Source organism: Pipistrellus hanaki (genome assembly GCF_964339955.1).
Source record: "Pipistrellus hanaki genome assembly, chromosome: 1".
Lineage (NCBI taxonomy): Eukaryota > Metazoa > Chordata > Mammalia > Chiroptera > Vespertilionidae > Pipistrellus > Pipistrellus hanaki.
The window spans coordinates 119,268,787-119,285,750 of NC_140503.1; the positions used below are offsets into that span (position 1 = coordinate 119,268,787).

At 40.1% G+C, this 16,964-nt stretch overlaps 1 protein-coding gene across 3 annotated transcripts in view; it reads left to right on the forward strand.

The window, feature by feature from the left end:
- Positions 1 to 5,578: 5,578 nt before the first annotated feature.
- The window catches only part of STAM (signal transducing adaptor molecule), a 79,789-nt gene continuing 68,403 nt past the window's right edge, over positions 5,579 to 16,964 (forward strand). For 2 of the 3 annotated variants that reach the window (XM_084870051.1, XM_084870052.1), the window contains exon 1: positions 5,581 to 6,200. Coding sequence is in view for 1 of the 3 variants with exons in the window: in XM_084870050.1 (XP_084726176.1) it covers positions 6,161 to 6,200 (40 nt within the window). In the remaining 2 variants the exon portion in view is untranslated. Of the gene's footprint in view, positions 6,201 to 16,964 lie in introns of all 3 variants that reach the window. The other variant, XM_084870050.1, reaches the window with a different exon arrangement.

A 16,964-nucleotide genomic window follows, 5' to 3' on the forward strand; every position in this document is an offset into this window, starting at 1 on the left:
ATGCTCTCATTTAAACCTAATCACTGCTCGATTACCCACCAAAGGCCCCATCTCCAAATAGTACCACATTGACATAATGAATATCAACATATGAATTTTGGAAGGACGCAATTCAGTCTATAAGGATAGAAGAAAACCCCGGCAAGAGGTGAATGCAATAATTCACCTAAGAGATAATGGGGATGTGAATTAAAATAGTGTTAATTTTCCTAGGATATTTTCCCCTAAATTTTAAATTTATAGATTTTTTTTGGAGTAGTTCCATTTGCATGTTGCTTTTTTTTTTTTTTTTAATATATAAGAATTTTCAAAATTAAACCAAAGAAAAGATTTAGCATTTTAAAGTTAACCACAGAATTTTGTAAACATGTATTATAGAAATATTTGAATGTGAAATTGAAATAAAGTTTCTACAGTGTTTTTAGGAACTATAGTAAAAATTAAACTCCTTAAGTTTCAATGTTTTAAGGGCTAATAATGAAAAGCTATCCTCAAAATACATACCCATTTCACTTTTTATATTTAGTTTTTATGTTAAACATAATGTTAAAAACTTTAGATTAAAAAATGTGTATTATTTATAACATATTAATCATAAAATCCCCAAATAACTAAGATCATATTATAAGTCAGAATATATAGATAATGCTATCAAGATAAACAATTCCCAGTGCTTCACTATTCCCAATGCTCACATATTGATAATCAAGGCTTGAACAATTTGATCCATAGATTATTGCTGGCAACAGAATAATTTGGTCTCATTACTGAACCACAAAGCACATCCAAATGCATTTCCATAAACATTTGGCTATGATACAAGGTGATTATAATAATGTGCCCCAGCACTGCTCAGAAATTTGAGGTGGACAAGTTGTCCCCTGATTCTGTCAGCCCAGGAATCAACAACTGGTTTTTGATAGAAAATGCTCTGGTTCACATGCCAATAGTGATGTTTAGGAAGAATTTTATACTGTAAGAATGAAACACAAGTAAGCTTTTGGTACTGGCTCCTCAAAATGTTAAGAACCCGTGTTACAAATGTACCACATTTTTTTACATTATGTTTATATTTTTTCTGCTTTTGAAAGAAAGTTGGCTCATCATTAAAATATTTGAGAAACACAGACTGCATAGAAAACTAAAAACCATCCCAAATCTATCACTCAGTGAGGATCATGTAATAATATTCTCATGTGTTTCTTTTCAGACTTAAAAAATCTGGGTTAGCGAGAAACCAAGATGACAGCATAAGTACCCTGTTTCCCCGAAAATAAGACAGTGTCTTATATTAATTTTTGCTCCCCAAGATGCGCTAGGTCTTATTTTCAGGGGATGTCTTATTTTTCCATGAAGAAGAATATGGTATATGTTTATTGTTAAATGAAAATAAAGGAAATTTATTACCTGTACATGGTACGGTAGTACAAACTGTGAATCCTACAGTATCAAAAATTTACTCATTTATTCAATGACAATCATGTAATCATCTTCTGGAACATCATCATAACAATCCAATTCCTGAATTTCCTGGTGAATTTCTTGTGATTCCATTTCTTTCAGAATCTGTGAACCAAATCTCTCATGTTTAGCCTAGGGGGGCCTTATTTTTTTGGGATGCCTTATATTTCACTCAGAAGGAAACCTGTAAGTAGGTCTTATTTTCGGAGGATGTCTTATTTTCGGGGAAACATGGTAAATACCTAAACTGCTGCCTCGCACAACAATTTCAAAACTACAACTAAAAGACAAAACGTCTATCACACAGAACCATGAAAAACTAGCTGAGTGGAAATTCTGCAACTAGAAAGAAAAAGAGCATTGAGACATGAACAAGCACTGATAAACTGAGGTATGGAGGCACGTGAATCAGGCTTCAGCAGGTATCTGGGTGCGCTGCTTCTTTCAACCTGAAGGGAGACAAGCTTCTGATTACTCAGTGTTTCTGGGGAGACGCGGGGGAACCAAACTCCTACGGGGAGAAGCTGGACTGTCTGCCATCAGGTCAGAAAGTGAGGATGACTTTCTTGCAGAGGTGTGCCCAGCAATCATTGTTTACTGCGGGGCGGGACTTGGGGTACGGGGAAGTGGAAATGCGGAGATGCAGAGACTGCTGACTGGCAGCCATTGCTGTTTGCCACACCCTAGCCTAGTGATTCTCTGAGACCCTGCCCCACAAAATTTACAAACCCACCTAAGCTCCACACAGCGGCTTTTGTGTATAAATGGTCTGCCCTATTGCAGCTTAACCAAACAAACTGCAGCTCGGGTCAGACAGCTCCAAAAGATCCAAAACTCAAACAAAGACAAGAAAACTGTAGTTCTTGCGGTAGCACTAGCTGAAGCTGAGTGGCCTCAGACAGTAGCTGATCTGCACACCATTGGAGATCAGAAGCTAGTATATCTAGTGGTCTCTGTGAGAAAACACCAGATTTCAACTACTCACATCCATAAGTGACACATTCAAGAGGCAGACTCAGTGAGCACCAAAGTTCCAGTGAAACAAGTCCTGTCCCATAAGTGTGTCTCCAGCACAGCAGTTCTTCCATTATAGACACAGTGGGTCTTCACAGCTATATGACTGTCAGCTGATTTCTCAACAGAAACTATGCAGGCCAGACAAGAGTGGCAAGAAATATTCAAAGTGATGGATAGCAAGAACCTACAACCAAGATTACTCTACCCAGCAAAGCTATCATTCAGAATTGAAGGGCAGATAAAGAGCTTCACAGACAAGAAAAAGCTAAAGAAGTTCATCACCACCAAACCAGTATTATATGAAATGCTGAAAGGTATTCTTTAAGAGGAAGAAGAAGAAAAAGAGCTAAAATAAAAATTATGAACAACAAATACATATCTATCAACAAGTGAATCTAAAAATCAAGTGAATTAAAAATATGAGGAACAGAATAAACTGGTGAATATAATAGAATCAGGGGCATAGAATGGGAATGATTGATAATTCTCAGGGGGAAAAGGGGATGGGGGTAAGGGAAGAGACTGGACAAAAATTGTACACCTATGGATGAGGACCGTGTAGGGGAGGTAAGGGCAGAGAGTGTGTTGGGAACTGGGTGGAGGGGAGATATGGGGAGAAAAAAAGAGAAACAATTGTAATAATCTGAACAATAAAGATTTATTAAATTAAAAAAATAAACAAAAATCTGGGTTATTTTATAATTCTGCCTGGTTTTGTTATAGGCTTTTGTTTTTATTATTTTTTAAAAATATATTTTATTAATTTTTTATAGAGAGGAAAGAAGGATAGAGAGTTAGAAACATATATGAGAGAGAACTATCAATCAGCTGCCTCTTGCACACCTCCTACTGGGGATGTGCCCACAACCCAGGTACATGCCCTTGACAAGAATTGAACCCGGGACCTTTCAGTCAGCAGGCTGACGCTCTATCCACTGAGCCAAACCAGTTTCGGCTTGTTACCTGCTTTTTAAAAACTTATGTATTTAGATGTCATTCTATGTAAATATAGAACTATGTTATCACCTTTAATAGCTGTGGAGTTTTTTATTTTTATTTTATTTTATTTTATTGATTTTGTACAGAGAGGAAGGGAGATAGATAGTTAGAAACATTGATGAGAGAGAGTCATCGATCAGCTGCCTCTTGCACACCCCCTACTGGGGATATGCCCACAACCAAGGTACATGTCCTTGACTGGAATCGAACCTGGAACCTTTCAGTCCCCAAGCCGAGCCAAATTGGTCTCGGCAGCTGTGGAGTTTTTACTAGTACATCGTGTCTACTGTATTTACTTGACCAATACTAATTATAACTATTGCTTATACTTAATTTAATCCTTACTATATGCTAACCAACTGAGGGTTTCATTTACATTAACGGACTTGATCTTCACAACCCTATTATTTCTCCTGTTTCTTACAGAAGAGGAAACAGGGGTCCCAAAAAGTGAATTTGTCCGATCTCTTAATATTGTACATTTTAATGGTGAACAATGCTTTGGTAATATAAGCAATGTTGTTATGAATATCTTTGCTCATGTTCTTAAAGGTTATCTTTAGGATAAATTTCAAAAAGTATGCCGAAACTGGTTTGGCTCAGTGGATAGAGTATCAGCCTGCGGACCATAAAGGTCCCAGGTTCAATTCCAGTCAAGGGCATGTACCTTGGTTGTGGGCACATCCCCAGTAGTGGGTATGCAAGAGGCAGCTGATCGATGTTTCTCTCTCATCAATGTTTCTAACTCTATCCCTCTCTCTTTCTCTCTGTAAAAAAATCAATAAAATATATATATTTTTTAAAAAGTAGAATTGCTGGGTACAAAGGTGTTCACATTTTTAAAGGCTTTGGTTACATACTTCCAAATATTTCCTTTAGGAAGACTATATTAGCCAAAGCCGGTTTGGCTCAGTGGTAGAGCGTAGGTCTGCGGACTGAAAGGTCCCGATTCGATTCTGGTCAAGGGCATGTACCTTGGTTGCGGGCATATCCCCGGTAGGGGGTGTGCAAGAGGCAGCTAGTCGATGTTACTCTCTCATTGACGTTTCTAGCTCTCTATCTCTCTCCCTTCTTCTCTGTAAAAAACTAATAAAATGTATTTAAAAAAAGGAAGACTATTAATTTATACTTAATTCAAAGCGTGGATGTATGATTTCCCACATTTTCTATCCTATGTCTGAATGACAAAAATGTATCTAAATGCTGCTTTAATTCGCATTTTCACTTTTAGGAATGGGACTTTATTCTTAATGGATGTTTAGTAAGCACTCTTTGTATACCACTACTAATACTATTGTTAACACCTTGCAAATGTTTGTTTACATGCTGTATTTGGAAGTGCTCTATTTTTGGGCATAATTTACATTATGCTAGATGCTGTTGGTTCCAGATGGGATGCAACATCTGCCTACATTTGTTAAATAAACATTAATAACATGACTAAATAAGTGGTTATGAATCACTAATCAATTTCCAGTTCCGTTTTTCAGTTTTCTTTTTCTTTCTTTTCTTCCTTCCTTCCTTCCTTCCTTCCTTCCTTCCTTCCTTCCTTCCTTCCTTCCTTCCTTCCTTCCTTCCTTCCTTCCTTCTCTCTCTCTCTCTCTCTCTCTCTCTCTCTCTCTCTCTCTCTCTCTCTCTCTCTCTCTCTCTCTTTTCTTCTCTTCTTCTTCTTCTTCTTCTTCTTCTTCTTCTTCTTCTTCTTCTTCTTCTTCTTCTTCTCTCTCCCTCCCTCCCTCCCTCCCTCCCTCCCTCCCTCCCTCCCTCCCTCCCTCCCTCCCTCTCTCTCTCTCTCTCTCTCTCTTTCTCGGTTTAGGGGGGTACATTCTTGGGTTATTAAACTTGTTTTCCAACCAACACAGTTGCTTAGTGACTGCACAGTTAGTCAGTACCAACCAACGCCCAACTAGAGGCGCTTTCCGCGGACTCGGGAGCCGGGCGTTCAGGGACTCTGGGGAAGGAGCCAGGGAGACCTCAGCCCTCCCCGGGGAGCGCCCCGACACTCCCCTCTTCAGGGAGGCCAGCCAAGCCGTCAGGCTCACATGACTCCATCCAGGCAAGCTTGTCACCTCAGGCAAGCAAATTACTCCTAGCCTTTCTACGTTGTTGACTCCAAATGAAGCCGTCCCCTTCCCCCTCCTCAGGGAGCTACAAAACTAGGACCACCAACAGAACGGGGTGAGAGGGGTCTCGCTCAACACCTACGCGACCCTTATTCTTTCCCGGCCCTCCCGTCCCAGTCACTCCAGGGATTGTTAGTCGGCTTCCGCGCGCCTGGAGGACCCCGTTTCCCCGCAGACTGCCACCCAAGGCAAAAGAAGGAAACGCAGGCATTATTGCCACTCTCCTGTATGATGACGCAAAAAAGGAGTCGGGTGGAGGGGACGCTTTGGTTGGACCTGTTTTGGACGGGCCGTTTCTGGGCAGGTTCTGATCAGGCAGCGCTGAGGTCACCCAAATTCCCGACAGGCTCCACGCGGGGGCCATTCTGGGCTCCTTAGCCTGGGCCGCCGCCGTCGCCGCTGCCGCCAGCGGCGTTGCTGGGGTTCGGTGAGTGGGTAGCCCGTCGTGTGTAGAGTCCGTGTCAGTCGCTGTTTCTGCCTGAGGAGTCCTCCTTCCTCCGTCGCACCCTGACTCCCGTGCTGTCGACGGGGAGTCCCTGCGGACACCTCGGCACGCAGCGGAGATGCCTCTCTTTGCCACTAATCCCTTCGACCAAGATGTTGGTAAGTGCTCCTGCCGCCCCCCGAGCACCGCCCCCCGGACTGTGCCCCTGCTCTGCCCGCTCTCTGCGGCGTCCCGGACCCCTGGGCCAGGCCAGGCTGTTCCCCTTAACACCAGGCTCCAACCTTAAGAGCTCGGAGGAGGTTGAGGGTTTGGCGCATCCTCTTTGGAAGAAATGGGACTCAGAGAGCCCGCGACATGGGCCTTGAGCTGGGACTGTGGTGCTTGGAGAGAATGGCCCGGGCGGAACAGCTGGTGCAGCATCTGGAGCTGGGGCCGAGCTGCTGGGAGAAGCGAGCTGCCAGGGCTGGGAGGGGCGGCTCGGCCCGGCCCCGGGGGGGACTGCGAGTCCTCGCCCCGAGTGGCATTCCTGGCCACCGCTGAGGCCGAATGGAGGACCTGAGCTGCCTGGCTCAGAGGAGGTCTCTCTACTTGAAGAAGTGTAGGCGAGGACCTTGAGTCTGAAAACTGTCGATTTGTTTTGCATTTTAAATGCCCCACCCTCCTCCTATCCTCCCCCTTACCCCCCCGAGTCATTGGCAGTAGGTACTGATCATACCGATTCTACAGGTTAGCTTTTGTTTATCTTTCAGGCTTAAGGGTATTGACGACTGGAGTTTGAGTTTGCGAGAAGAGAATTTTGGGGTGATTTGACTGCAATTATTGTAGTAAAGAAATGTAAGCACGGCTGTGAGTGGGAGCTGCTTCTATAGTTTTAATTGTGAATGGTGGGTGTCAGGTTTTGCCTTTTTACCCCTTCCTCACAGGGTATCACTGAAGCTTGGAGATTTGGGGCAAGACTGGATCAGGGTTTTAAATCTTATATCTGCCATTTCCTAGCTGAGTGAAATCAAGGGCAAGTTACGTTAGCTCTTTGAGCCCCAGTGTCCTCATCTTTAAAGAGAGACAAACACATTATCTTCATGGTTTCTTTAAATAATATGTGTAAGTGCCTACTGCAGTGCCTTTATATATAGTGGTCACCTAAATGAAGGCTTTTCTTTCTTTTTTTTTTTTTTGTTCAAGTTTAAATGAATGTCCTAAATACAGTGGGTGGAACTTTAAAGTTCACCAATAATAGTTGTAAATAATTAATTGGAAAATTGCATTTAATTTAGTAAGCACTTAGCACACACTTTTTACAGGACACTGTCCAGTGACATAAGAAATTGAGGTACTGATAAGTAGTTTTACAAATTATTACATTAATTTCTAGGGCAAATGATTAAAGTAAAACAATTTCTTAATAACTGCTTCTTTCGTTTCCAGTACCTTTGTCTAGTTTTTATATAATCTTGCTTCCAATTAACCAATCACTTTTATATCCTACTGACTTTTAATGCACATTTTCATTGCATTCAGATAAATTTCTTAATGTCAAAACCTTTCTCAGTACCTACAGAAGCCAGTTCAAAGCAGGCTCCTTCTTGCTTTTATATGTTTGCATCTTTTATTTCTTCTACCTTTCTACCTGTCCTCATGGTTAAAAGCCAACTCAGGAATTTTTTCTTGATTACTCTATCCTAGAGTTTTTTATAGCAACAATAGATGGTTTGGACCAGATAAATGTCTTTGGGGCATGTGTGTGCACGCGCACGTCCCCGACAAATACCCAGTGGCACGCACCTCCCTTCCCCAGTCATGATTTAAAAAATTTCCAAAAATTGCTAAATGTCCCTCAGGCCCACAAAATAGCTCCCAGTTGAGAACTGTTCTAACTTACCATAATCTAATCTCTACTCTTTTCAAAACTCCTGCAACACCGTTTATCTTTACCAAATTATTTGGCATCCTTGTTTATGCTCCTTAATTATTTAATTACGTAATAGGTGCTTAATATTTGTTGAATTGAGAATGTGTCACATGAGCTTGCTAGATAGTAAGTTTCTTGAGTATAGGAACATTGTTTTGCTCCAGAGAAGCTTACTTTTTAAAGTTAGTCAGGTTTGGGCATTTGGATCATATTCTCTTCTTGTGATCCATGTATCAGAATATCGTGAAAAGTTATCTAAAAAGACTTGTCAGAGACTCCCAGTAAATAATCCTTGGACAGAGTCCTATAGACTTCTATGTTAAATATTTTACTAGGATAGCATGTAGAATATAGTATGTAGAATATATTTAACAATGAGTAATCAGTGGTATTAAAGTCCTCTCACTAAATCACTTGATAGAATATTTACTATTTAACATTAGTATACATTTGTACTTAAAATTACCTTCTGCTTTATTCAGAAACTGATATGGTGAATCAGAAATTCATGAACTGATTTATGTAATATAACATTTCATATAAAGAAGCAAAATACTGGCAATAGCTTTTCCCTCGAAGAAATTAGTCTAGACATGTTATCAGAATGTAAGCTCCATGAGGACAGGAATTTTTTTTTTTCTTTTCACTATGATATTCCCAGCATGTAGTGTGTCTGATACTAATAAACATTCAGGAAACAGGTTTTGAATAAGTGGATCTCATTTTGGATAGTATTTCTTGTGAAGTTCAACTATTGAATTATAAATATAACTCATTCCATCAAGCTTTTTTTTCAAAGTCCCTAGTGACTTCCATCTTGCCAAATTCAATAGTCAACAATCAATACCTAGTCCATTTTGTTGTTGTTGATCTCTTAGCATTCCTCTCTTACATACTTTGTTCAGTTGGTTTCCAGTACATCAAACTTTTTCTGATTTTCTGCTTTAAGTCTTTTTTAAGACTTTCTTGGCTTATACTTTTTGTGACTTCCAAATGCTTAACTGAACCTGGAGCTCAGATCTAGAACTTCTTTCAAACTCTAGAACTTCTTAGAATCTTAGGAGGCAGTTTAGCTTAGCTTTAAGAATTCAGATACTGGAGCTACACTGTTAGAATTTATTTCCCAAGTTTGATGCTTACCAACAGTGTGACTTTGGTCTAGTTGCTTAGATACACTGTGCCTCAGATTTCTTTAATATGGAATATAGAGATAGTAATAGTTCTACTCATTCCTTCATCATTACCTATTTCAGTAGATGGCATCATTGATATTTCCTGTCACTCGTCTCTGTTGTCTAAGAGTCATCATTGATTCTTCATTTTCTTTCACACTCCATATCCATTCTATCAGGACAATATTTTGGCTCTTTTTTAAAACTATTTTTTAAAATATATTTTTATTGATTTCAGAAACAAAGAGAGGGGGAGAGAGAGAGAGAGAAACATCAGTGATGAGAGAGAACCATTGAGAGGCTGCCTCCTGCACCCCCCACACCAGGGTTAAGCCCACAACCCAGGCAGGTACCTTGACCGGGAATCAAACCATGACCTCCTGGTTCATAGATCGATGTTCAACCTCTGAGCTACACAAGCTGGGCAACTCTTTTTTAAATCATGACTTTTTTCATGGACTATGGCAAAAACATTTTATTAGGCTTTCTTTGCTACCACTCTTACCCCATATAATCAGTTCTCATCTACAAAGCTCAGTGATCTTTGAAAAATGACAGATAATGTCACCTGCTCAGCATTCTCCAGTAGCTTCCCATCCCATTTACAAGGAAATGCAATTCCTTATGGTGCACAATCTGACTCCTCCCTGTATCTGATGTGATTTTGATCCTCAGACACTCACTTTCATCTAAGCCTCTTGAGTCTGAATACTCTAAGCTCATTACTGCCTTTATATTCATCTTGTGCAGTTTGCTTTCCCAGGGATATTTTTCCCTCAGGTATTTGAAAGTCTTCGATCACATCATTCTAGACTGTTCAAAACAGTTTCTAACAGAGGCTTTCCCTAACTACCTTCTGTAAAAAAATATTCATCTTTACCAACTCACTGTTTCCTTTTTTCCATCTGTTTTTTATTATTTTGCAATATGCAACTACCTTGATTGATTGAATGGAATTATAAACCCTATAAAGATAAGAACTTTTTTTTTTTTTTAACTTTTTATTGAAGTTATTGAGGTGACATTGTTTAATAAAATTATATAGGTTTCAGGTGTACAACTCTGTAGTTCATCATCTGTCAAGCCTCCATGTGTGGGAAGCCCTTTCACGTCCTGCATGGTTCAGGGTTCTGGCTCTGGAGAAGGCTGCACACAAATGAAAGAGACTAGAAAAATATTAATTTGGGAATATTGGGGGTCAGGGGGAAGCCCAACTCCAGTGGGAGGACTACGCTTTGCTTTTATTCAGGTTTGGGATATACCTATTGCCTTTAGGCAGGCAATTCTAGTAACAGGCAGGTTATCTTATCAGTAAGGATTTACAGGATTATTTGGTGTGGAAGTTGCTTCAGCTACCATTCTCTCAATAGATAGGGAGTGGTTGGCTCTGACCTTTCAGAGCTTCAAGATTGACCAGCCTTCGAGGTTCCTTGTCCACACCTTTCTAATTAGTGAGACAATGATCTGTTTCTGGCATCCCTGTATCGCCATTAATTCCCCCTTTATCCTCTTCTAAGGACTTTTCATTTCTATCCCCAGTACCTTAGGGACCGAACATAGTAAGCACTCAATAACTATTTATCGTAAATCTGCAGTTTTATATTTCTAAATGTGTGTGTGTGTGTTTTAATTGATTTTAGAGAAAGGGAGAGAGGGATAGACATTAGAAACATAAGTGTTAATTGATTGGCTGCCTTTTGTATGCCTCCTGCCAGGATCAAGCTGGAAACCCTGGGCATGTGCCCTGATTAGGAATCCAACTGGTATCTTCTTGGTTCATAGGTTGCTCCTCAACCACTGAGCCATACTGGCCAGGCACCAGTCTTTTATTTCTATTTAGTGTTATCACCTAAATAAATAAATCTATCAGAAAATTGAACACCTTTCCTAGTCTGGTTCTAGTTATTTTGACTTGAAACCCAAGAGGCATTTTGAATCATTCCCTTGCCTCTGCTAAATCATAAAGTTTCATTTTTATAATAGTACATTTGCATTCCTCTGCTAAATCATAAAGTTTCATTTTTATAATAGTACATTTGCATTACTAGTCAGATTATTTTGGACTACTAGTTCATATCCTACAGTTGGACATGTTTTTCCTTTGTCCACTCTGTCATAAACCACAGCCAGATTAATCTTCATAAATATTAATGTCCCTTTCTCTTACAATATGGTATAATGGAAGGACCTTGGGCTTTGGGTTTTTGTTTTTTTAATTCTTTATTGTTGAAAGTATTGCATATGTTCCCTTCCTCCCCTTCCCACCCCCCTTAACTCCCATCCTGCCCCGCCCTGCCCCCTGCCCCAGACCTTCAGCATCCTATTGTCTGTGTTATGGGTATATGGGTTATACATATATGCATACCAGGTTTTTGGTTGATCACCTCCCTTCCACCCACCATCCCCCACCTTCCCTCTGAGATTCTGCACTCTGTTCCATGCTTCAGTGTCTCTGGATCCACTATGTTGTTCAGTTTATTTTTACTTAGATTCCACATATGAGTGCAATCATGTGATACTTGTCTTTCTCAGACTGGCTTATTTCACTTAGCATGATACTCTCCAGGTCCCTCCATGCTATCTCAAAGAGGAAGAGATACTTCTTTTTTTACAGCTGCATAGTACTCCATGGTATAAATGTACCACAGCTTTTCTATCCACTCAGCTACTGATGGGCACTTACTTGGGTTGTTTTCAGATCTTAGCTGTTGTAAATTGTGCTGCTATGAACATAGGGGTGCATACATTCTTTCTGATTGGTGCTTCAGGTTTCTTAGGATGTATTCCTAGAAGTGGGATCTCTGGGTTAAATGGCAGTTCCATCTGTAATTTTTTGAGGAAACGCCATACTGTTTTCCATAATGGTTGCACCAGTTTGCATTCCCACCAGTAGTGTACTGGGGTTCTTTTTTCTCCACATCCTCACCAGCACTTGTCATTTGTTGATCTGTTGATGGTAGTCATTATGACAAGTGTGAGGTGATACCTCATTGTCGTTTTGAGTTTATTGTTGTGTATGGTGTATGTTGGTGGTCTAGTTTCATTTCTTTGCATGTATGTGTCCAATTTTTCTAACACTATTTATTGAAGAGACTTTCTTCACTCCATTGTATGCTCTTGCCTCCTTTGTCAAATGTTAATTGACTGTAATGTCTTAGGTCTATTTCTGGGTTCTCTGTTCTGTTCCATTGATCTATATGGCTTTGGGTTTAAATTGCAGCTGAAGCATTTGCTCTTAGTAAGTGGGCAAAGTATGGACTTAGGCAAGTATAGAACCCCCTGAGTTCATTTTCAACTTATATAAATAGGGATAAAAATATTTACCTCATTGAGTTGTTACGAGGAATACTTAGAAAACACCGACCTTCTCTTTACTGGAGTTCAATATGCTTCAAATATCTTGAAATCAGCATGCTCAAAATCTTTAAAACTTTAAAACTTTTCTAGTGTGCCTTTTTGTTCTGATGAATTGGTTCCTTAATTTACTTAGTCAGGTACATACGTCAAGAATCTGCAGGTCGTTCTTAACTTCTGTAGTTGTAATTATCTACAGTCTAAACAAAAAGTACAATATATTGTCTTCTGTGTGGCAGGCACACTGAATATGCCCTCACGGATTCTGGTGTTGCTGTGGTCTGTATGCTTTATCTTCCTAATAGATTGGCTCCTTTTTACCTCATCAGCCTCACCTTCCACTATTTTTCCTCAAGGTATAGATAGTTCTTTCCTTGTTGGCTTTATACTACTGTTTTTTCAGGTGTGGATCCTCTGTCCTGGCAACCCTTTTCTTAATTAGTCCTTATTAGGGTTAGTTTAAGGGGCCTTGGCATGTAAAACGGCACATTACCTGGCATATAATAATCAACAGTTACATTTTAGCTCCTTTATAAAGTTAGGAATAATTGTTGTATCTGTGGAAACTACTCGGATTCTAAGGGGTGGAACCAGTTGTTGCCAAAACATATTCAGGGGGGAAAAAAAGATACTCGGGTAAAATTCAGCATACCAATGTATTAAAGGTCTGCTATCCACTGGGTTAAGAAATTATCCTCATTGTTTTTTCTTTCCCTGTTTTCTCTTTCCTGTATTCTATTCTTTCTAATGCTTTTAAGGTTTCATTTATCTTTTGATGCCTACTTCTTTCTGATTAGTAGAGCTTCAGATTGCTTTTCTTTATAGTTATGATTCCCAGTGGTCAGGAGGTATAGGAAATTAAATGAGACATTTTTGAAAAATTGATTTCCATAATCCCAAAAAGAGGGCAATTTAAGACTTGCTTTCTCTATTGATCATTTTTTTGAGCATCTCTAAGCTGATTGAATGACAAGTCTTTTTCATATAAGCATTTGTCACCTCCCTAAATCTTTTGACAGTCATAAATGTTGAAGTCAAAAGAATCTGATTATCTGAAAAAAGTTCTCCAATCCATTGAGGCTATTGAAATTTAAATGAGGCTATTTATGTTATCTTCTGGGTATTGCTGGGCAAATTGATCAATCTCTTATTGAGTATTTTTGTAAGGATAATCTGAGGATGAAATGGGATCATTTAGAAGTTTTGAATTCTTTAGAAGCAAGTCTGTTTTTGTTGTCACTTTTCCTTTTCATACAAACCCTGTTTTGAGGGTCTTAGAGAGTAAATAGTTTTGACTTCATTTGTTATTCACAAAACCACGTTGAACTGCTACGAGTAATTTATATTCTTTTTTAAAAAATATTTGTTTTATAACTGAGAAGAATTCTGAATGGTTTTAGAGCTCTGAATGGGTTGCATTTCTGGTCTATCTGTATATGTATGTTTGAGTTGGATACTGATACTGTTTATTCATAGGAAAAGAACGAAGGTAGTTCATGAGTGTTCCGAATATCATCATTTAATGACTATACTAGACACTCCTGGATATGACCTAATTCGGGAACAGTAAGATCACAGTTATGATAATAGGTAATTTATATTTGATCAGGCATAATTCTGTCATTTCTAGTTATTACCTTTTTAATATTAAGTTTCAATAAGCATAGTCTTTATGCTTTAAATAAAGTGATGGGTTTTAAAATTTAAGTGTGTTCTTTTTTGAAAAAATGCATTATGCTTTTAAAAAAGTCTGCTTGGCTACCAGTGAGTAGGATGATGAATTAATTATTTAAAGGCACTACAGATCAAAGTAAATAACTTGCTTTCCTTTTCTAAGAAGTAGTAAATGTTAGCCTGTGGGATATTGTTCTTTTTGGGCTTCAGAGGGGTTGAGGGTCAATGGGGTAGGGCTATGAGACTCCTCAATTAGGACAATTCCATTTGGAGTTGCTTTACATAGACATATACTAGTACCTCTATGCATGAATCTGTGCGCCAGTAGCTTGCTGCCACCCTTCAGTAGTTTCTGCCCACTGTCCCACCTTCCTGTAGCTCCCCTGTCCCCCCTCATAGCTTGCTGCCCTGCCCTCTCCTGTGGCTCTCTGCCACCTGCTTGGAGCCAGTAGCTCACTGCTACTCTCCTGTAGCTCCCTCCGACCCCCTGCTCTCCCCTCCCCCCATAGCTTGCTGCCCCACCTTCCTGCTGATCTGTGATCCAGTCATTATACACTTCATGGTGTAACGACCATTTGCACATTACATCTTTATTATATAGGATTAGAAAAGATAAGATTTTTTCATTATAAGATTGCTAAAAAGAAAATTGAATAGTCTTTGTATCTGTTTCCTGGGAGGGAGCCTTTGAATCCTTGAAATTTCCTGAGTGAGGGCAGCATCTTTCTTATTCATGGTGGGTTCCTGGCACTACACCTTAGTTTAGATACACTGAGCGTGTGGGCTGGCCACTCCAGAAGGAATACCTTGTGATCAGATAGTTAGGGCTTTGAGTCTTTTGTTTGTTTGTTTGTTTCCAATCAATTTTATTCAAAAGAAACCTGAGCTCACAGGTACTATCATTAAGCATGTAATAAAGTAACATAAATATATCTTTATAATTGGGGGTAGAGTGGTTTACTGTAATATTAAAAAGTAACCATTTTCATTTAAATGCAAGGATATTAAAAGTATCTTAAATACAAGATATTGTAAAGTTTTCAATTGTTCAGTAAATATGTGTGTCACAGCCTGTTAAACAAATGTACATTGTTACATATAAATTTGAAATAAATTTTATTGGGCTTTGACTCTTATGATAGCAGCCCTGCCAGAGAGCAGGGAAGGGATTGGAAATAGGATTTCAGGAGATGTTAAGTCATACCTTAGTGAGGACACTCCCATAAAACTCTGGAAACAAAAGCTCAGTTGAGCTTCCTGGTTGGTGATGTTAGTGGCAAAACTGCACCAGAATGTTATCAGCAATTGTATTATTATCTGAGAAATGGGGTGTCCACCGGTGGATCCCTTTCTCCAGTGGGTTCTTGGGGTTGGGTCCTTGCGATATCTTGAGAAAAAGAATTTTCTAAGACTCCCACGGGAGGATGAGTGAATTTTAATGGCCTGGAATTACATCCCTGGGTATTTCCCTTCAACAAGTTCTGGAAGAGGGGATGCTGTGGATTTATCGGAACTGGAAGCAAAGCCAGCATCCAGAGTTTCTGTTCCATGGTGGAGCTGGGTCTGGTGTAGCATTAGGCTAGTCTAGTGGTTGGCAAACTGCAGGTTGCGAGCCACATGCGGCTCTTTGGCCCCTTGAGTGTGGCTCTTCCACAAAATACCATGGCCTGGGTGATTCTGTTTTGAAGAAGTGGCATTGGAAGAAGTTTAAGTTTAAAAACCTTGGCACTCAAAAGAACTTTCAATCATTATACTGTTGATATTTGGCTCTGTTGACTAATGAGTTTGCCTACCACTGGGCTAGTCAGAATCTATCAGTCTATTATGGTAAGTAACCAGATTATTTACAGTGGTATCAATTGGGCCTTGATTCAGCAATCTCAGTACTTGAGGTCTTGTTAAGAAAGAATTCAGATTCCAGTACAAGCAAAAATATATATAAAAGCCTAAGCGACCAGATGACCAGTCACTATGATGCAGTCTGACCACCAAGAGGCAGATGCTCAATGCAGGAGCTGTCCAAGGGGTCCCAGATTGCCAGAGAGCGCAGGCCAGGTTGAGGGATTTCACTGGTGCACTAATTTGTGCACCCAGCCTCTAGTTTACTTAGAAAGTCACTGTGGTAGAAGTGGACCAGCTGGGCTCCATGGACTCAGAAAACAAGTTACAGAGGCAAAAGAAGGGCTCTTGGAGCTTAGGAGAAAGAAAGAGGCATGCCTAAAGTAAGAAGGCACAGGTGGGGCTTGGGGGACATAGAGAAGGGCATTAGAGGGAAAGGGGGAGGGAAAGAGAGAGAGGGGGAGAGGGAGGATGAGGCAGGGGAGAGAGAAAGAGGGCACTGGGCCCTCTTTTAAGGGTGGGGATTTTAGGGGAGGATCTCAGTAGAATATTCATCAGCTTTTCAGTTGTGTCCTTTCCTGTTCAGTGATGTCCACTGATTGGTTGGCACTAGGGGAGTCATTGCATCTGGTCTTGATGTCAACCGTGGTATCCCCCTGTTTGGTTTTGCTGGTTTTCTGAGCTTGGAGCTAAACCAGAACTGAGGCCTGTATGCTATTTCTAGTTTGACTAAAACTGTCTGGGTGGGCAACAGGCTCATGGCTTTGTTCCCAAGATTATTTTATTTAGGCTAGAACCTCATTGTCCTGAGGGCTTAATGCTTAAGGGAGTGGTCATGCCAGGGTTGTATGGGAGTCACATGAAGTTGTTCTCCAGCCCCTTTGTTCTTCCTCTAGGGATTTCACTGCATGACTAGCAACATGCTAGGAGAAGAAAGGTCAGGGAAGGGTCACATAGGACTGGAACTAGAAGCA